Below are 22,456 nucleotides of genomic sequence, written 5' to 3'. Positions count from 1 at the left end.
TAAGTCCTAGACTTTTAGTTTTTTTTTTCTTTATATTACAAAGAATTGACAAGTGGAATAGAAATAAAATGCCAAATTTGCTGTTTTATTTTAATAAATTTATATTTGTTATTTTTATGCTACTGTGGAAAATAAATAGTAAAACCTTAATTCTTTTTAATGTAACTTTATTTACATTTTGAATGTGATATTAGCAGAATTCAGTCATCTCTTTATATAATTAAGACCTTATTTTCCACTGTTAAAATTGCATTTTTCAGTTTTTAATCTTTGAAGTACTAATGCATTTAGAAAAAAATCCCTCGTTTTCTTAACATTCACAACGTTGAATTGTCTTTTCCTGCCTCTCTTGAGACATGGTATAGAATGTGTTATGTTTTCGTATCTGAGGTAATATTTTATAAAAGTTTTAAAAGTTGAAATTTAAAGGTAGGGTGTTTAAGATGCTTGGCTTTATTTTTTTCATTGCAGGCAGTATGTAAATTTTAGAAAATATATGTTAAAATATTGCATATACTAAATGTTTGAAAGTATTTGCTACACTGTAGTGAGCTTTTAACACCAGCTGTAAAAACAAAAATGTGTGGAAAAAAGACAGATGGTGACAGATCAGAATGGATAATAAAGAACTTCTTTATAGTTGCTAATTAAGTGGCAAATTACAGTTATCCTTAAATGATTGATGTAATGTAAATGGCTTCTTATTATGTATGTTTTTCTATATAGACATAACTTGAAAATGCTCACATAGGTACAGATAATTTTGTAAATGAATAAAATGGATATTATCTTCAAAGAGTTAAATTTTAGACCTATTAATGTTCTTGCTTAATAAGCCATTTCAGAAAAGCTTAAAATTTAAAATTCAAAACCTTGAGACTTTAGTTAAAAAGAAATTCTTTTTTGTGTGTGAGAAAAATACTGTTGTAAATATTTAGGTGGATTTATGTGTGATTACTTTTGAATGTGCTCTGCAATAAAATTTAACCCTTAGCTTGAAATTTCCCTTCCATTCTGATGAAACACTTTATTTTGAGCTTTTGTTTTTAAATGCATTAGTTAAAATATGATATAATTTAAGTTTTATGAAACATAATAGATGTGTGGTCACAACTGAGTCTAAATGCTTGTCACTTCATTTGGTGAGCATGAAGAGACAGTTTGGTGAATTGGGATGGTGGACCAAACTATTGTTTCATCCCAGCCATACTGTTTTTGTACCAAGTAGATAAAAACTTTTAATCTCATAGTGACGTAGTGGGCTACTAATGTTCTTTAAAGAGTGAGGAGACAAGCAGTTGTGAAGGAGATTCATGAGGGTGCCTCTCCTGTGATTTTACTTCATAAAAGCAATAGAAGAATGTTAGTGGCTGGTTTCTTTATGCAGTTCCATGGGTAGTGGACTGGGAGAATGTTAGATATATAGATTAGGTTCCATGTAATCAATATTATTTTATCAAATCCATGTTTTGGTGGGGTAGATTTAACTGAATAATAATATTCACTAACATTATCTTGAAGTTAAAACTCAGAACTTAAAACCTAAGCAGCATCTTTTGGTTCTGGGTGTGTGTTGGGAATGTTTACATCAAATCATCAGTAATTAAAAAAGAGGAAGTTCTTCCAGCTATTCAGAATACATAGTAGTCTGGTCAAACTTTGAGATTTTGCTGTTCTTCAGTCCTTCCTCAAGCATACACAGGTATTTGGGGGAACGTTGAGGAATGTTGCCATAGTAAAAGGTAGGTTAAATAAAGCATATCTTACATCTTGGTCATTGTAGAACGAATGGCTTGCAACTTGAGTTAATATTCAGTTTAATAGCTATGAAATGACATATTTTTTGAAGATAATTTTATAGATCAACTTGATTTCGATAATAACCTTTTAAAATTCTGTTACATAGTGATGTCCTAAATTTTATAGTTAGTTTTTTTTTCTCCATCTCTTTTTGATGATTGTATCATTTCTACTGCTCGTGGGAACTTTTGCATCCAATTTTTTTCTTTTCCTACCCCTCCCCCCCTTTTTATTTTACTACAGGCAGTTTTTCAGGAACTCCAGGCAGTGTAAAATCATCTTCGGGAAGTTCAGTACAGTCTCCCCAGGATTTCTTGAGCTTTACAGACTCAGATCTGCGTAATGACAGTTATACTCACTCCCAACAGTCATCATCAACCAAAGATGTACATAAAGGAGAGTCTGGAAGCCAGGAAGGGGGGGTAAATAGTTTTAGTTCCATAATGGGTCTCCCTTCGACCTCAGCTGTTATTTCACAGCCTAAAAGCTTTGAAAATTCACCTGGAGATTTGGGTAATTCCAGCCTTCCAACAGCAGGATATAAGCGGGCTCAAACTTCTGGCATAGAAGAAGAAACTGTAAAGGAAAAGAAAAGAAAAGGAAATAAACAAAGTAAGCATGGGCCTGGTAGACCTAAAGGAAACAAAAATCAAGAGAATGTTTCTCATCTCTCAGTTTCTTCTGCTTCACCAACATCATCTGTAGCATCAGCTGCAGGAAGTGTAACAAGCTCTAGTCTTCAGAAATCTCCTACATTGCTCAGGAATGGAAGTTTACAAAGTCTTAGTGTTGGCTCATCTCCAGTTGGTTCAGGTAGGGATTTGCCCATTGTTTTTCTTGCTTATCCCCACCACCACCACCACCGTTCCTTTACCCCAAAAGGGAAATTCATTTTAAACTATTGTTTTGTTAATACGTTGAGTTGCTAAATGACATGTACTTGTCTTAATGAAAAAAAAATGTGTTAAGATCTTAGGAAGATGATTTGGTGTTTGGACAGGATGTTTGGCACTATAATCTGATAGTTTACTTAACTAAATGTAGGCTAAATGGTTTATTGGTCACTCATTTCTTATGAAATACCTGAAATTAATTTCCCATTTTTGTTTTTGCTTTGCCTGCACAGTATTTTAAACCCAAATCAGAAATCACAATTAAGGTGTGAGAGTTTTGCATAGTTTTGCACTATGTTTTTGATTGGTGCTTGTTTGAGCTTTCATTTTCTAAAGTTTAATTAGTCTTCATTTTCTCAGTACTTCCTCACACAAATTCTACTTGAATTATCCATCTGGAATATTTTTCAATCAGTGGTAAAATGACTTAAATATATGAACTTTAACAGTCATATTATTTCAGACGATATCTGAAATGATTTATATTCGTTTTGTTTTCAAGTATGTCTCACAGTTTTTCGCCATTATTATAGTAGGAATGAATTAACATTACATATGTTGTTATTCACATCATTGGGATGCTTTTTTAACCTATGTTTTATATTATGAATATTGTCAATTCTTAAAAATTTGAAGTTCCATGTTTTTAGACAAAAACTTAACCGTTTAGATATTAGCTAAATGTCAACATTTATCTTTTAAATTGATCTTGAATTTGAGGTAAATTATTTTAATTAAGTGTTGTAAACCTCACCTGTTTTGATTTTAGATTTCTGATTGTAGAAATGATGAGATTTTGGCTAAAATAAACTATTATGGATTTTATCAGTTCTATTAATTGGTGGAGAGGGTAGGTAGGAAATGGTATGGAAATATAATGAACGCAATTTAAATGAAGAATGCTCATGTGTATTTTATAAATACAGACTTTTGGATTTTTTTATAGTTACGCAGACATTAATTATAGTAAGTGAACAAATACCATTCTAAGGGAGAAAAGAGCATATGTGAAGGTCAGATGTGAAAATTACTAACTATAGCTGTCTTTGTGCCAGGGTCTGTTAATGCTTTATATTTATTATCTTGTTTAATCCCCACACCAGTTTCATGAAGTAAGGGCTATTTATTCCCCCTTTTTACAGCTGTTAAAACTGAGACCTGGATAGGTAAAATAAGCGCCCAAGATCACAGCCAGGGATTTGTTTCTCTTTCTGTTTTTCCCAGCTAGCTTCAGTACCACCTTGGACCTGTTGGACAAGTTGTTTGTTTTTGAGAAATGAGTGGAAACTGTGACAGGAATTTTTATTAGAAGCATTAAGGATGGGTTTAGACTAGACCATGATTTCTTAGTCTTGGCACTATTGACATGTTGGTTGGAATAGTTACTTGTTGTGCAATCCTGTCCTGTGCATTGTAGGACATTTATCAAGATTCCCAGCCTCTACCCACTAGATGCCAGTAGCACCCAGAATTCCCCTTCACCCCCCCCCCCCAAGAGTGACAAAAATGTTGGGGGAGGGTGCAGAATCACTCTTAGTTGACAACCACTGTGTTAGAGGGGGAATGATATAAATTGTAATGAGAAATAAATCCATTGGAAAAAAGTATATTGCACACTTGGATATACATTTTATGTATATTCATTTATTTTATGTATATTCATATGTTTTCTTTCAGGCCAGAGGGGCTTAGCAACTAGCCCTAGCCCCTAGTAAAAAAAAAATAAATAAATTTAGACAAATCTACTCAGAAAACATTGAGTTCATACTCATTTTTAGCAAGATACACAGTAATCAGATGAAAAACATACTGAGAAAATTAAGCCTGAATTTGCTTTTGTGAAGAGTTCCTTACTGATATCCTATACATATAAGCATAGTCTGAAAATTACTGAATTTCAGAAATTGCATTTGGGTGCTATTTGAAATACGCATCCTCAAATTAATGGAATTAAAGTCTTGGTTTACATCTGTGAAAAGATTTTCTTACCTGTTACGGATTTAGAGAGATTTTAGCCTTGGGAAATAGTGTTCTTTTCACAATTATTGTTTTCGGAGGGTGGTGTTTGTGGTACATCTATGGCAGAACAGCATGACTTTGTATCCCTTCTACCTTACCACTAGGTAAAGAAATTTAGGGAGAAACTCTGTAAGTATTATTATTTCATGGAAATAAATGACTTGAATTTAGACTTGCTAGGATTTTTTTCCTTAAAAGTGTGCTTAAAAATAACTGAAGACTCTATGTTTTGTTAAAGCCATAATTGTGCACTGAGATCAGTTACTTAAAACTATTTGAGGTAATATATTCTTTAATTTTATACATTTTAATAAAAATTTTATGACTAGTTCAGAGCACACCTTTATTGATAAACTTAGGGCTAAAAAGTCTATTCTTACTTGGGAGAAACTGGCTAAATGTCATAGGTATTTAGGAATTATGTCCTCTTAATTATAAGTTAAGAATTGCTAACTGCTGTTGAAACGTAGTATGTACTACAGTTGTCTTAGGCACTGGACAGGTGTTGAGTATTATTACTTATTGTACAGATGAAGGAACAGAGACAGAATTCTCACAGCTCTAAGTGGTGGAACGATGCATTTTCCTTGATTCCAGAGACCCTCAACTCTAAAAGTCAAGGGGTGTTTGCTGATGAAGGTTTGCAACCACACTAGTATAATGTCAGTCATACTTTAAGCAATGGGATCAGTGAGAAAATTTGAGCCAGTAATTTCACTTGCAATAATAGTATCTCCTACTAGTATGAAAATGCTGAGTTTTCTTTCAACAGATTTTAGATAGAGAAATCATTTAGCAGTTGTAAAACCAGGAAATTTTCTTCCCACATAAATAAGTAGGAAGAAGAGATGTGTACTATGTACTGTTTTACCAAGAATTGTTTTTGCATGATGCCCTTTCCAAAAGATTTGTTTGCTTTCATGACAGGGTGATAATTCAGTAATGATGAAGGTGACCTTTGTAAGAATTTGTTGGCTATGATGTTAGACTATAACGCACACTATATAATCCTAGCTTCATGAGGCTAGGGGCTGTGTATCATGTCCATCACTGTCGCCTCACTGCAAGCACAGTGCTTTGTATGTAATAAATGCTGAACACCTTTTTTTTTTTTTTTAATGAATGAATACTGTTAGAAATCACTGAGAACATATCATGTAGTTAGTAATATCCTGTGTGATTTTATACTTGACTTCCAAGAGTTTATAGTTAGATTGCAAGTGAAATTATTGGTAAAGCTTTTCATGTAGTATTACAGACCAGTTAAGGATGTATTAAGTTGGAAAAGACCACGGAGAAATTGGAATTTGAATTATACTTTGGAGTAGGCAGAGAAGGTCCAACAATATTATCAGAAAAGAAAGTAAAGCTATATTTGAGGGATAAAACTAATAGGGAAATCTAATTTGCAGGATAGTTGGTGGTAATGTTGATTAAGTAGGGCAGGATGGGTATATAGAAAGTTGAATGTAAAGCTGAAGAAATCAGACTTACAGGCTGTTGATCTTAGAGTAAGTATCCTGTACTTAGTTCTGGCAACTTACTATTAAAAGAATTTCAATGACGGAAAAAAAAAAAATAACGTTGCTTCCATCAGCTTGCAGTAATGGTAATATCTTATATTTGAGAGCATCTAACGGTTTCTAAAGAACTTTTTAATTACTATCTTATTTGTTGCTAAGAACAATCTTGTGAAATAGGCAAGGCAGCTACTATTACTGTTGTTGTAATTTCTCCAGTTTTACCACAACTAGGATATACAGCAGAAGTAGAATCAGGTACTTATGATGTGATTGTCTTAAAATTGTTAGAAGCATCAACTAAATAGTAATCAAAATCCTGTCATGACATATTCAAATTATAGTAGCATGTACAAAGCAAGATATTTATTCTAGGAATTTCAGGTCCTGTCAGAATAGAAAGCCAGAACACACTTATAAATTCTTTGTCTGATCAAGGGTTTGGATTCTAAGATTTTTATTGTAATAAGTTGAAGTATATCCTGATAAGTGATTTACTGTTACAGTGACTTGTCCAAAATGGGAAATCAGTGTGTTGTTTTAAGTGGCTACTAAAGGTTTTAAGTTTTGGTGTATAGATTATTTTAAGCTTTTAATTGAATTCTTTCTTATATATTCTTTGAGATCTTAAACAAGTAGGATTTTTGAAACATTGAAAATTAGTACAGCATTTGGAAGAGTTGATATATTGTATTTGTCCTTTTCTTTTTTTTTTTTTTTAAAGATTTTATTTATTTATTTGACAGAGAGAGACAGCCAGCGAGAGAGGGAACACAAGCAGGGGGAGTGGGAGAGGAGGAAGCAGGCTCATAGCGGAGGAGCCTGACTTGGGGCTCGATCCCATAACGCCGGGATCATGCCCTGAGCTGAAGGCAGACGCTTAACCGCTGTGCCACCCAGGCGCCCCAGTGTATTTGTCCTTTTCTTTTTTCCTATTTATCTCAACCATATTATGAGAGTTTATGATTTACTAAGGTGAAAGTTTATGAAGAAATTTTTTCTTCATAAAAATCAATATCTTGTTATTTTCTTTGGAAAAAATCTGGTATTTGTTAAATGATAAGTAGTTGACGATTTAGCATTAACTTATTTTCTTTGGGCATACTATGTCCTTTTGAAGTTTACCTGTTTTTTAAAAATCTTAGTCTCTGTTCTCTAATATAATGTGGTCATACCTTTCGAAGTTAAGATACTTGCAATCTGTTTCATTGATGGAATTCTTCAGTGGTGATAAATGCTATGAAAGGAGATTCTGGGAACATAGTTGTTTGATTCTGACCCTATGTATTTCATGATTACAGATTTCAGGGAGATGAGTTATTAATATGAATAGATCATTCAAGAGAAGTTTGTTCTGTTTTCTGAAATATGAAAGTTATGAAAGTTTAACTTGAGCCCATGTGACTATGAACTGGTTGTTAAGAAATATATCTACTTCTAAGTAGGTTAATAAAATGAAATTGAGACATCTTTCCTTGGTAAAATATTTTAATTAGGAGTAGACTGATTCTGTAAACAAATAAGGGAATCATAAAGATATAAAGATTAATAAACTCACAAGAGTAACTAATACAGTATTGTAGACTAAGGAGAATATACAGTTATTGAACATACTTTAAACCCATCTTAATGACTCAGGTTTATGATTTTATATAAATTGATTATCTAGGGTCATAAATGAAAATCATATAGGATATTGGGTGCTGCTAGACCAGAATATATCTTTCAGTTTGCTTCCTTGGAAAATCCTCTGATTTTTGTTTTCTTCCTTGATGATTTGAAAATTTGCTGGCCCTGTACCAGGATGTCTTTCTACAAAAGTCCCAGATCAAAGGCCAGAATAGCCATGTTCCAATTTGTTCCCCATTGAAAAAATCCTTCTGTTATTATTAGTGTCCTTTGATTAATTTTTGGCACCATTCCGAACAGTTACCATTTCTCTGTAATGTACCATGTCAATCTCTTCAGTAGCCCTCCCTTTTAAAATATCACTTGAATTTATTAATGACCATTAAAGATCGCAGAGTTTCCCACCATGTCTCAGTTTTGAGTGCCATCTGGAAAGGACTTACACTAAACTGGTCTAAAGGTTTGATTCTTGAACAGTATCTAATGTAATGTTTATTTGGTTTTTTTTTTAAACATTAAAATGATTAAAAGTGAGTGCTGGCTTGCTCTGCCTTGCTTTTGTCTTTCTTATTTCAAGTCATTTGGAGTGGGCCCGTGATTGGACTTGACTTCTGAGATAAGCGTATGGGTAGATTTGTGAGTGATAGTTGCCTTGAAGACTCTGTTGTACACATGGTTTCTAGAAGTCATGTTTTTGGTTAAGTAGTATTCAGAGTAATTCCAGATATTCTTCTTTTAAGAAAAATTGGACCAATGTTAGCCACAAAGGAATAGCTGTTGTTTCCAGGATTAGCAGGCGAGGTCCTTTGAGTCACAGACTTGGTCCTAGTTTTATCAGTAATTTTTTCCTTTGGAATGTCATATAGAAATTGATTTTTCATTTTCTCAGCAGCTTTTGCTTTTAGCAGTGTTTTATTGCTTCACGTCATCCTCTGCTTGTTCTCCTCATTTGGGTGGAGCAAAAGAGTAAGCGTAATGGTTTATTCATTCATGATCGTCACCACAAATGAAAGGTACAAGAAAGTAAGCGGAGTGTAGTTCAAAAAGTTTTATACTGTTACATAAATCATAGATTTCTGCTCAGGTATAAACTAAATAATCTTCGTACTTTAATAGTAATTTAATTGACCATGGAATTCAGTTGTTTTTGATAAATTGTTCTCATCTAATGAATTGTATAAAACACATTAGTGTGTTGTTAATGATACTCCCTCTTACTATGAATCCTTTTTTTCTTAGACACTTGTCTCGCATATTTACTTGTAAGCCCTTATGTCTTTTCGTCGTTCTTTGCACACACATGCACACACAGACATTCTCATACTATCCCATTTAAAGATTTGTGAGAATTCTTGGTCCTTCTACCCGTCACATCCCAGGTACTGGCTTATAATTTCTATTTCCACCGTTCTGTTCGCCCTTCTCAGTTAGACTTTTAGGTGAATGTTTCCCTGTTTTTCTGGCCTGTTTCTTTTTCTATCCTTGAGTCACTGGCAACTTCTTTGCTGATTTCCTTTCTCCTCCCTCCCAACAGAAATTTCCATGCAGTATCGGCATGATGGAGCTTGTCCAACAACTAGTAAGTTGTCGAACTGGGTTGGTAACCCAGGCTTTTTGACTTCTACTTCAGTGTTTTTTTTCTGTTATATTATGCCACTACTGAACCTCTAAATTTCAATTTTCTGAAATGCAATTGGTTCTTAATTGAATCGATTTTTTTCTCCTACAGAGAGAACTTGCTGGTTGTCCTATGTTCAGGATCCATATTAGAGTCATTGTGACCAAATTTTAATTATTTATGGCTTTTTAATATGGTGCTTTAGTGGCAGAACTGTGACTTCTGTTCCCTGTTGAAGTAATATTTTCAGAATTTGGTTTCCACTGATCTTAATGTTAATATGATTTTTCAGTATTTGTATATTGGCATTAGGTAGCTTTCTTGCTTCGACCATTGTATATGTTGAGACTATTATACTGAAGTCTAGGAAATGAGAATGTTTGATCAGGTTAGATGATAAAATGAAGTTTTTCTTTATAATAAATATTGCTGAGTATAGAATTTGTTGAGGTAGATTTACCTATATAGAGTTGCATCCTATCGATACTTTTAGCAAGAAAGACATTAGAGAGGCTGTTAAAGGTCTTTTTAAAAGTAATTTTACGTATATATTTATTACTAAGAAAAAATGTCACCATTATGACAATATATCTAACATTTTACTTAAATGTATTAGGTGATAGATTGGCAAATGAAATACAATATTTATAAATTTATACGTGTAAAAACTGAGCCAAACTTGCAGTTTTAATGATTCAAACAATGATACATAATAGACTTACTGAGATTTTATTACACTGATTCAGTCTATGCCTATGTATTTCTTTTGTGTGTTTGAGAATGATCTTAACCTGAAGTCCTTTTTTCCTTACTTAAAAGCTTTCTCAGAGTTGCTGAATGCAATACACAATGGTAAGTTTTATTAGAATCTTCTCTGGTGGTTCATTTATCACAAAGGTTGCCTTTTATAGAGAACCCCAATTGAAAGCTTGCATGTTCTATTGATAAGATGAAATCCAGCTCTGCCATGAGTCAATTGTTCAGCCCGCTAGTGAAAAGTTTTTGTAGATTGCCTACAGGAGGATAATAGGTCAATATAGTTCATCAGTTTAGCTTTTATTGTCTCTTTGTAAGGCAAAATGATAATAGTGTTGTTCTAACTTTATGAAAGTCTTTTTTCTATTTTTGTAAATAGTTTTTCTAGTTCTTTTAAGCTCTCTTTTCTCAATGAAGTTAGTAATTGGTACCTATGTCAGGAATTAGCTGCTTCTTCCACAACTTGAAATGTGAATTTTGTTTTGGAGATTTAAAAAAATTAGTGTGTAGAATACTTTTATTATTTTGCCCCTATATTTAATATACTGAATAAATGGAAGATAGCCTTTTAGATGATGTCTAGTTTGGAACCAGGTTTTTATAGGGGAGTTGAATTTTCTGCAGAGCTGGGTTCTAAAATCAGGATATGAGACAAAAATGCTAGCTTTTTTTCAATTTTGCAATATAATTATAATGAAAGTCATTTTTGCAGAAATTCTTGAGTGTTTCTTCAGTTTTAAAGAACCATCTTTAATACTTTAGTGATTAAAAAAAATTGAACTTAGTGTATTTCTTGATTGTTTTCCGTTATTTATCTGTTCAAGATAGTTTATGTGATACCAGAAGTTTCTAGCACATTTTCATTAACTTTATGAAATCTCGCGTATTTTGGTAATGTGGTTTAATGTAGTCAATTTGTGTTGTGTTTGGATTATATTGTCAGATGCTTACAAATCTATAGCTAGCAAGAGACTAATGGCATGATGAGCAGACATAGACACTTGTATTGATTCTGAGGATGTTGGTGGTCAAGATGGGAAACCTATTTTACAAATTAGTATTTTATTAATGAGTACATTTATTTATAATTCTTGCTTCCTCTGTGTAACCTGGAACTTCAGAGTCTCAGATAATGAATTTTCCAGATAACACGGAGCTCTTGAACTTTACATGTCTAGAGAAAAAGGGATTGGAAGCATTCTTGAAAATAAACTAAATATGTTACCATTCTTTGGTGGGGAAGTATAAAAACAAGAGTTTTTAACATCTTATTCAGTTTGTGTAGTTAAATCTTACTCTTTAATTTTGGACTATTAGAATTTAGAGACACGCTGAAAGTTTGAACAAAGCGTGTACTTGGAATAAAAGGAAAGTAGATATTGTGGGGAGCAATTGTGAATGAATTGCCACATAAATCCTCTACCATTATTAGCTGACAAAGTACTGGATTGTGTCAATTTAATGGGACAGTTGTCATGTTTTTCTGTATGGGTGAATGAAATGAATGTCATGGGATTAATAAAATGAACACAGATTTTCTTTAAAATTTTGTGTTTTACAAGATTGTGTCTGAGAGAAAACACTACAGTAGTGTACTCAGATACTTGTGTGTTCTTGGTCACATAATCTTAGAAGAATGAAATAATGGACTTTTGTATTTTCTTTCTTCATTTTACATCTAGACGTTTATACCTTTTGACCTCCTTCACCCATTTTGCTTCCTCTCTCCTTCCCGTTTCCCCAGGCAGCCACCAATCTATTCTCTATATTCATGAGCTTGGAAATATTTTGGGTTTTGTTTTGTTTTAGATTCCATGTATGAGATCATATGGTATTTATCTTTTCCATCTGACTTATTTCATTTAGCATAATGCCCTTCAGGTCCATTCACGTTGTCACAAATCACAAGATTTTGTTCATTTTTATAGCTGAATAATATTCTGTTGTTTGTATATATAGCATATTTTTGTTACCATTCACCCATTGATAGCCATTTAGGTTATTTCCATGCCTTGGCTAAATTGTCAATAATGCTACAGTGCACATGGGATGCATATATTTTCTCAAATTAGTATTTTCATTTTCTTCAGATAAATATCCAGAGTGGAATTGCTGGATCATATGGTAGTGCAACTTTTACCTTATTGAGGAACTTCCAAACTTTTCCATAGTGACTGTACCATTATACATTCCCAAAAGATTCCCTTTTCTCTACATCCTGGCCAATACTTACTATTTCTTCACTTTTTTATAATAGCTATTCTAATAGATACGAGGTGATATCTCAGTGTGGTTGTGATTGGCATTTCTCAGATGATTAGTGGTCTTTTTTTTTTTTTTCTTTTAAAAATTTTATTGATTTACTTGACAGTGAGAGAGGGATAGGAGAGAGAGCACAGTCAGGGAGAGCAGCAGGCAGAGGGAGAGGGAGAAGGACTCCCTGCTGAGCAGGGAGCCTGATGCAGGCTCCATTCCAGAGGACCCTGGGGTCATGACCTGAGCTGAAGGCAGACGCTTAACCAACGCCCAGGCGTCCCCTGATGATTAGTGATATTAAGCATCTTTCATATACCTGTTGGGCATGTCTTCTTTGGAAAAATAGCCATTCAGGTCCTCTGCCAATTTTTTAATAAGATTGTTTGGGGGTTTTCTTGCCTTTAAGTTATATGAGGGTTTTTTTGCTTTGTTTTGTTTGTTTTTTGTTTTTTTAAGATCTTATTTATTTATTTGAGAGGGAGCATGGAAGAAAACATGAGCCCGGGGTGGGTGGGGGGAAGGGGCAGAGGGAGAAGCAGACTCCCTGCTGAGCAGGGAGCCTGACGTGAGGCTCTATCCCAGGACCCCAAGATCATGACCTGAGCTGAAGGCAAACACTTAACCAACTGTGCCACCCAGATGCCCTGAGTTATATGAGTTTTTGAAATAGATTTTGGATATTAACCTCTTATCAGATACAGGCTTGTGAATATTTTCTCCCATTCAGTGCATTGCCTTTTTATTTTGTTGATGGTTTCCTTTGCTATGCAGTACCATTCGATTTGATTTTATTATTTTTTTATGCAGTACCTTTTTTAGTTTGGTATCCTATACTTGGGGTTTTGTTTTGTTTTGTTTTGTTTTTGTTTTGGTCGTATCCAAAATATCATGACTGATGTCGAGGCGCTTACTGCCTGTGTTTTCTTTTAAGAGTTTTATGGTCTTACATTATTCAGTCTTCAATCCATTTTGAGTTAATTTTTGTATGCAGTGTAAGGTAGTGGTCCAGTTTCATTCTTTTATATGTAGTTCAGTTTACCTAACACCATTTATTGAAGAGACTGTCCTTTGTATATTCTTGGCTCCTTGTAAATAAATTGACCCTATCTGCATGGTTTTTGTTTTGGGGGGGGGGCGCTCTTCATTGTGTTTCATTTATCTATGTGTCTGTTTTTATGCCGTTGTCATACTGTTTTGATTATTACAGCTTTGTAATGTAGTTTAAAATCAGGGAGTATGAAGCCTCCACCTTTGTTCTCAAGATTGCTTTGGCTATTCGGGGTCTTTTGTGGTGTCATACAGATTTTGGGGTTATTCTATTTTTGTGAAAAATACTATTGGAATTTTGATAAGGGATTGTGTTGAATCTGTAGAGTGGTTTGAGTAGTATGGATATTTAAACAATATTAGTTATTCCAGTCCATGAATATGGAATATCTTTCCATATTTGTGTCTTCAGTTTCTTTCATTGATGTCTTACAGTTTTCAGTATGTAGATCTTTCATCTTCTTGATTAAATTTATTCCTATGTATTTTATTTTTTGATGTAATTATAAATGGGAGTGTTTAGAAAGATTTATTTATTTGAGAGGGAGAGAATATACAGGTGGGTGAGCACAGACCCCAGTGCAGGGCTTGATCCCAGGACCCTGAGGTCATGAACTGAGCCAAAATCAAGAGTTGGTCATTTAACTGACAGAGCCACTCAGGCGCCCCCTGGGATTGTTTCCTTAATTTTTCTTTCTGGTTGTTTGTTTGTGTGTAAAAACACAACAGATTTTGGTATATTGATTTTGTATCCTGCAACTTTACTGAATTTGTTTATTCTAACAGGGTTTTTTTTTTTTTTTTGGTGGAGTCTTCAGGGTTTTCTGTATATATCATCTGCAAGTAATGACAGTTTTACTTCTTCTGTTTCAGTTTGGATGCTTTTAATTTCTCAATAATTGTTCTGACTTTTTTAAAATTTAAATTTTAATTAAATTTAAATTAAATTTAAATTTTAAAGATTTATTTATTTATTAGAGAGAAAGAGAGAGCATGAACAGTTGGAGGAAAGGAAGAGGGAGAGGGAATCCCAAGCAGACTCCTTGCTGATTGCAGAGCCCTATAGGGAGGTTGATCTCACAACCCTGACATCACAACCTGAGCCAAAACCAAGAATTAGGCACTCGTCCGACTACGCCACCCAGGCACCCCTGGACTTATGTTTTTAATTGCAAAGACAAGCATAGGAGTGATACCTGGTGAAGTGATATTTTGCCTATGGTGGATTGAGGGAGAATCACTTAGACTTAGTTGGAAAAAATCCATGCTTGTGTTTTCTCTTTTTTTTTTCAAGTGTTAGCTTCTTCTTTAAAATTGTTGTAGAATACATACAAAATTTGCCATTTTAACCATTTTAAAATGTACATACAGTCCAGTAGTGTTAAATATATTCACATAGTTGTATAACCAGTCTCCAGGACTTTTTCATCTTATAAAACTGACACTCTGTAGGTTTTAAACAACAGCTCCCATTTCTTCCTCCCACCCTGCCCAGGGCAACTACCATTCTACTTTCTGTTTGTATGAATTTGACTGTTTTAGATACTTCATATGAATAGACTCTTACAGTATTTGTTTTTCTGTGAATGGCTTATTTCACTTCGTATAATATCCTTAGGGTTTATCCATGTTATAGCATGAATTAGAATTTCTTTTTTTTTTTTTTTAAGATTATTTATTTGAGAACAAGAGAGGGAGTGGGAGCATGAGCTGGGGGAGGGGCAGAGGGAGAAGCAGACTGCCTGGTGAGCGGGGACCCTGATGTGAGGCCTGATTCCAGGCCCCAGGGATCATGACCTGAGCTGAAGGCAGACGCTTAACTAACTGAGCCACCCAGATGCCCCCAGAATTTCTTTTTAAGACTGAATAATATTCCATTCTATGTATATACCGTCATTTCATTTATTCTTTTATCTCTTGAGAGACCCTTGGGTTGCTTCCATCTTTTGATCATTGTGAATAAACTGCTTTGAATGTAGATGTGCAAATATCTATTCGAATCTCCATTTTACCCAGAAATGCAATAGCTGGATCATATGGTAGTTCTATTTTAAAATAGAGTGCCTTGCTGTTTTTCATAGTGGGTGCACCATTTTACATTCCTGCCAGCAGCGCACAGGGGTTCCAATATTTCCACCTCCTTGCCTACACCTATTATTTTGTTTGATTGTTTTTGCTATAACCATCCTACTGGGTATGAGGTGTTAAATGTTAGATTTACATTTTTTCTTTATTATATTGAGTGTTAAGCAATAAAAGCTTGAAACTTGTCCGTGGGAAAGGAAGAGAAAAAGAATTTACATTTCATCTTATTCTTCTATATTCATTTTCTGTGGTCCTGTAACAAATGAGTGCAAACTTCAAACAGTATAAATTTATTATCTTACAGTCTGTAGGTTAGAAGTCTGGCATGGGCTCACTGGGTTAAAATCCGAGTGTTGGTGGGCTTTGTTTCTTTTTTAAGGTGCTAGGAGAGACTCTGTTAACTTACTATTTCCAAATTCTAGAGTCTGCCTGCCTTCCCCTTCCCCCCGCCCCCCCGGAATGGCCCCATCCTCTGTCTTCAAAGCCAGCAGTGTTGGGTGGAGTCTCTCTTAGGCTTCTGCCCCGTCTGATTCTCAGATTCAAAGTTTATGACAACTTGGATGATTTGATTGGGCTCTCCCAGATAATCCAGGACAGTCTCTCTGTCTCAGTGTTCTTTTTCTTTTTTTTTTTTTTAAAGATTTTATGTATTTATTCGATAGAGATAGAGACAGCCAGCGAGAGAGGGAACACAAACAGGGGGAGTGGGAGAGGAAGAAGCAGGCTCCTAGCAGAAGGGCCTGATGTGGGGCTCGATCCCATAACGCTGGGATCACGCCCTGAGCCGAAGGCAGACGTTTAACCGTTGTGCCACCCAGGCGCCCCTGTCTCAGTGTTCTTAATTTAAATACATTTGTTTAGTCCCTTTTGCCATTTAAGGTAACATATTCACAGGTTTTGGACATTAAAGCATGAGCATCTTTGAGAAGGAGGGAGGCGTTATTCTGCCTACCATATCTGCTTCATGGTTATTTAATTGCCTTATTACAAGAAGGTATTACTGGTTAATCTAACAAGAAGATATAACATTTATAAATATTTATGCACCCAGTATAGGAGCACCCAAGCATATAAAGGAAATATTAATACTTAAGAGGAGAAATACAGCAATACAATAATAGTATGGAACTTTAACACCTTATTTACATCATTGGATAGGTCATTGAGACAAATTCAATAAGGAAACATCAACCTTAAACAACACGTTAGACTGGATGGACTTGAACAGATAATTTATAGAACATTCCATTTAAAAACAAAAGAGTATACATTCTTTTCAAGTGCACGTGGCACATTTTTGAACTTAGATCATATGTTCAGCCATTAAACAAGTCTTAATAAATTTAAGAAGATTGAAATTAATCACACATCTTTTCTGACCACAGTGATATGAAACCAGAAATTAATTACAGGAAGAAAACTGGAAAATTCACAATTATGTCAGGATTAAACAGCATTGCTACTGAATAATTAATGGGTCAAAGAAAAAAATCAAAAGAGAAATAAAGAGATACCTTGAGATAAAAATAGAAATGTAACATACCAAAATTCGTTGGATGCAGCAAAAACAGTTTTAAGAGGAAAGTCATAGCAATTAATGCCTACCTCAAGAAATAAGAAAAATCTCAACATAACTTACTCCTCAAGAAACTAGAAAAAGAAGAATTGAAGTCCAGAGTTGGTAGAAGGAGGGGAATAACAAAGATAAGAACAAAAATAAATTGGAGACTTAAAAAGACAGTAGAAAAGATCATTGAAAATAAGACCTGGTTCTTTGAAAAGATAAACAAAATTGATAAATCTTTAGACTCACCAATGTAGAATTTTCTCTTGAGTTCCAGGCTCATTTCCAACAATCTAATAAATCTCTGTTCCTCTATATATTCCCATTCAAAGCCTGCTTCTTCTCTTGTGTTCCTTATCTCTGTGGGGATTTAGTCACCTAAATCAGTTATGCTAGGGAGGTAAACTAAACTCTGCCTTCTCATTTTCTTGGTGGTTATTATTATTCGTAAAGGTTTTTCCTGTTACTCATCGCTTGTTTTTTCCTTTATGTTTTCACTGCCTCTACTTCGGTATTCCTACATAATTTGTCATATGAACTTTTTCAGCAGCCTTCTAACTTTCATTTCATTATCTAGTTGATTCTCTAGGTGCCACCAGAATCAGTGGCTTATTTAAAAATGCAGATCAGACTGTGTCACTGTCTTACTTAAATCCTTTAAGAATTGTCTGGTATTTATAAGATAATATTTTTTAGAATGACATGTGGAGTTTTTCATAATCTGCTACTTACTAGACTCTCCAGTCTTATCCCTTCAACTTTATGTTGCATTGGTATAACCTACTTGTAGTTTCGTTCTGTACTATTCTCTGCAAAATCTATAATTTAGACTTTGGTAGTGTCTGCTGCTATGATTTTCCTTCTTTCTTTATCTACTGAAAGAATTTAAAAGCAAGCATAATTGTGCTCCTGTAAAATTTCTTCTGACACCTTTTGATAGAATTATTAATTCTGAAAAAAACGCCACAAACTTCAGGGTTCTCATACACAATGTTCTAATGCTCTTTTTTCAGTCTTTATCTACCACTTCTCTAGACAATTTTTTTTTGTTTCTGTGATTTATATCTTAGTCATATTTGTCTTACCTTTGTGAAACAACAACAAAAAGTTTTCCATTAGACATTTAAGGTTCTGAAAAGTTTTAAAGACTGGATTATATTCATTATTTATTCTCTAGTATGTGATGCAAAATGTTTTGTTATATAGAACTCCATAAAATTAAAATGTTACTTCACTGAGACTTGTTTTAAGAATTTAGTGAAGGTGTAAGTACCAAGGAAGTATCGTGTATTAATTAATAGTCATAGGTGTTGAGTGTTAAACATACATCCTAATTTGATACATCTCAGAGAGGATCTTAGGACTTAATGGTGGTTGTTCTTCTGGGTATGTGTGTGTAATATTACATAATCTTTGAAATTGGTGCTTTCTGATAAGGAAATAAGATTTTCATCAATACAATTACCTTTAGGAAAACACTTCAACCAGTCTAAAAAAACAAAAACAAAAACAAAATAGGTGTAGTGAGATGAATTTTATGTGACCAGAGAAATTCAGGAAAATTAAGAGTTAGAGAAGTAATACTAAGATTATTGTCTCAGTAAAGGAGAAAGAGAACAGATGGGAGAATGATACAATGTAAAAATCTTGTAATTTTGGAAACTTTTAAGGCAATTTGGAAAGACAGAATAGTCATTTAAATATTTATTTATTTGAGAGAGAGAGAGAGAGCCCATGCACAAGCAGGGGAAGGGGCAGAGGGAGAAGGTGAGAGAATCTCAAGCAGAATCCCTGCTGAGCACAGAGCCTGATGAAGGGCTCGGTCCCGTGACCCTGAAATCATAACCTGAGGTGAAATCAAGAGTCGGAGGTTTGACTGAGGCACCCAGGTACCCTCATTTAAATTTTTTAAAGAATAATATGTGGTGGGGTGCCTGGTTGAGTCAGTCTTGATTAAACATCTGATGCTGGCTTGGTCATGATCTCAGGGTCCTTGGATCAAGCCCTGCATTGGTCTCCGCGCTCAGTGGGGAGTCTGCTTGACCCTCTCCCTCTACTCCTCCTCCCACTTGTGCTCTCTCTCAAATAAATGGGATCTTAAAAAAGAAGAGAAGAATATATGGAGGGTAAACTTTTAAATAGATGCCCACGGAGTGGAGTGCCTTGCGTTTTGTGGCATTTGGTTTTATGCTGGTGCCTTGGAACTCGCCAGTTTGTCTAAGAGAGTTTAGATTTCATGATGCTGCTAAACTGTAAGTGTGACTTCTTGGTTTCATTTAATAGGTATATTTAAAATGCTTGTAATGATGAAACATTGGTATGTATACAGGGATTGTAGTTCGCATTTCTTCTTCCTCCTCCTCCCTCTCCCCCTTCTTCTTCTTCCTCTTCCTCTTCGTCTTCCTCTTCCTCTTTTTCTTCTTCTTCTCCGTCTTTTTTTTTTTTTTTTTTAAGACAGAGTACGCATGTGAGCCAGGCAGGGAGTGGGGGGGAGCAGAGAAAGAGGGAGAGAGAGAATCTTAAGCAGGCTCCACCCCCAGCACAGAGCCCAATACGGGGCTTGATTTCAGGACACCGAGATCATGACCTGAGCCAAAATCAGGAGTTAGACAGTTAACCTCCTGAGCCACCCAGGTGCCCCTGTAGTTAGCTTTTATAGTCCATTTGTAAACTAACATATCATTTGTCTGGTTTTCATTGTTCTGTTTCAGGTATGATTTTTAACTACTTATTTACCGGTTTTTCTTAGTAGACTATAAACTCATTTAGAGTAGTTTTATTCATCTTTATTTCATTGGCATTTAGCTCATCATCTACTTGATGTTTCATAAATGTTGAATGAATAAATCATTGTCGGTTGCTACACAGTCTTGGAAGAGGTTTCATTTTTGGTATTATGTTCATTTTCTTTGGGAATTAAAATTTGCATTAGGCATGTTTCTCTCAGAGTAGTAACTTGGTTCTTTGCTGCAATAATGGAATTTGTTCATTCGTTTGTCTTGGCAATTCTCATTTTTAATACAATTTTGAAATAGTAGATTAAAGTAGCTAAAGAGCTTAGATCTATTTTCACCAGCAGTATATTGCTAATTGATTTCTGTGCCCCGTTTACTATGCTTTTAAATTTTCTTTAATTATGGTGCTTATAGTTTGTCATGACCATGCTCATTAATCAAATCTCATTTGATGGAGGAGGCAAAGTAGTGTCAACCAATTATTCATAAATACCTGCTATAGGATTGAGAATAAGTATGGATGCTAATTGATTTTACGGGTGAATGTTCTTCCTCAAGAGTGGAATCCTACTCAGGTTTGTCATAATGGTTTGTAGGAAACTAGATCTTTGTTCTTTACATGTGTCCCCTCTTCATTTCAGGGAAGCTTTAAGAAGGTAGAGGTCTAAGAACAGAGATGAGCAATTCTCAGTCATAACCACATCCTATTAATCATTTGAGATTCACTGTACATAATGAGATATTACTGATAGGAGAAGTTGTTACTATGAACAGTGTGGAGATTGAGAACCATCGATCTAGATCATTCTAGATCTAATTTCCTTTTATTCACAATAGACTTGATTTTCCTTCTTACTTGATATAGTTGGGGTATTCTTTATTTTTATACAATACATTGTTATATTCCAGGATGCAACAAATGCTACTGTTTGTTCCAGTGTTTGTTCCTGTGCAGGAAGGAATTTAACTAATACTATGTAGCCTTGCTAAGTAGTGTAAGGCATGTATGATAGATAAGACAGTAAGACTTTTTCCATTTCAAATCAGCCAAGCTATTTGTCTCTTGGATCACTCTAAGTTTCTGGAAGATAGGCTTCAGAGACTCTTAAGTGATAAACACAGAAGGATATTAACATTTGGATGGTGAATCAGCCACCGGGGAGAAAAAGTAATTTTCAGTATGCATGTTAACTACTATAAAGCAAAATGAATTTATAAATGTCTCATTGAAACTGCAAGAGAGACAGAACCTGAAAAGTGAAGGCATTAGTGTAAATGGAAATGAATTTTTAAGAATTACTTTTAAATTAATTAAATGGTAATGCCATTAACAATCTATTTAGAATGCTGCCTTTTTTTATTTTGGTGAAAACAAATTTATAATAATTTAAAAATTTTCCATAATTTTGTTTTTTGTTTTTTTACTTTAACCCTTTTTTGGGGGGGGCTTTAACACCCTATAATGTCTTAAGTTTCTTAACTTATACCTGTCATGGTAGTTTTTAGAAACTGGTTATTAAAAATTCAAAATTAAAGTGTGTCTTTTCTTTAGACAGAGATGACAATTCTACACTAACAAAGCAGGAACTTAAATTCATAGGTATGTACCAAATTCAAGCATGGCTTTAAGGGTAATAGTGTTAAATGAATCTTAATACAGCTTAAAGAAACCTTCCCATATAAAGCAATAGCAGGGATCTGTAATCCCAAAAATGATAACTGAAAGGAATTCTCCTTAATTTTGGATGGTTGGTGGGATGGACTATCGTGTTCTTATTGTTGTACTTGTTTGGATTTGTCATATTGCCTAAGACATGGTAGGGTGGGTTTTAAGATTTCTAAAATTATTTACCTGTCAGAGTCTAGATGCCTAGGTCTTTGATTTTTTAAGACCACTTTCTACATCTATGACTCCTCTCTCTCGCTGAGGGAAAGAAGAATCTGAGACCATATTCTGTGATTTATAATAACTTTCTAATTCTGTAATGTATTTTTCAAATACTACTGGATCAGTTGAGAGTGAGTGTGTGTATTCTGAATCCACTCTTCTTAACCAGTTAATGTATGCATCTACTGCACCCCTTTCCCTCCCCTAAAAACCTCAGGTTCACATACTAATAAAACTAATCTTGTAAGCTATGAGTACCTGCACTATGGAACTTTTTCCTTCCCAACAGTTTCTTAGCCTTTTCTCATTTGAAAAGTATAAAGTCCTTTCTATACCTAAAATCACAGTCATTTACTTTGGGGAAATAATTGTACTGCAAATGGATCCTTTCAGGAACATAACATCTAAAGGGCTAAATATGTATATAAATAATAATTTCAAGACATACAGTTATAACTTCTTTAATGATCTGTAGTATAAAAAGAGTTCAAGGTCAGGGAAACTTATTTTTAGCTGAGGGAATGAGCTGTCCAGAGAATGTAACATTTTACCTGATGCTTAAAGAAGGGGTAAAATTGAGCTATTTGGAGATAGAGATCAGAGCTAGACTCGCAGTCCCTAGAATACAAATAGCACAAGCAGTGAC

The 22,456-nt window shown here is 34.4% G+C and overlaps 1 protein-coding gene across 23 annotated transcripts in view; it reads left to right on the top strand.

The window, feature by feature from the left end:
* MLLT10 (MLLT10 histone lysine methyltransferase DOT1L cofactor) overlaps positions 1–22,456 on the top strand; it is a 232,109-nt gene that overhangs the window by 164,765 nt on the left and 44,888 nt on the right. For 12 of the 23 annotated variants that reach the window (XM_057304613.1, XM_057304612.1, XM_057304610.1 and 9 more), the window contains 4 exons: positions 2,044–2,613; positions 9,396–9,440; positions 10,299–10,331; positions 21,475–21,522. The exons of 2 other annotated variants lie outside the window; for them this stretch is intronic. In XM_057304613.1, the coding sequence (XP_057160596.1) occupies positions 2,044–2,613; positions 9,396–9,440; positions 10,299–10,331; positions 21,475–21,522 (696 nt within the window). The remainder of the gene's footprint in view (positions 1–2,043; positions 2,614–9,395; positions 9,441–10,298; positions 10,332–21,474; positions 21,523–22,456) is intronic. 9 more of the 23 variants (XM_048219378.2, XM_057304619.1, XM_026478965.4 and 6 more) reach the window with 4 other exon arrangements.

The sequence above is a fragment of the Ursus arctos genome, unplaced genomic scaffold (genome assembly GCF_023065955.2).
Source record: "Ursus arctos isolate Adak ecotype North America unplaced genomic scaffold, UrsArc2.0 scaffold_30, whole genome shotgun sequence".
Taxonomy (NCBI): Eukaryota; Metazoa; Chordata; class Mammalia; order Carnivora; family Ursidae; genus Ursus; species Ursus arctos.
The sequence above is the reverse complement of the archived record's forward strand: the minus strand, read 5'-3'. Positions and strand labels throughout refer to the sequence as shown.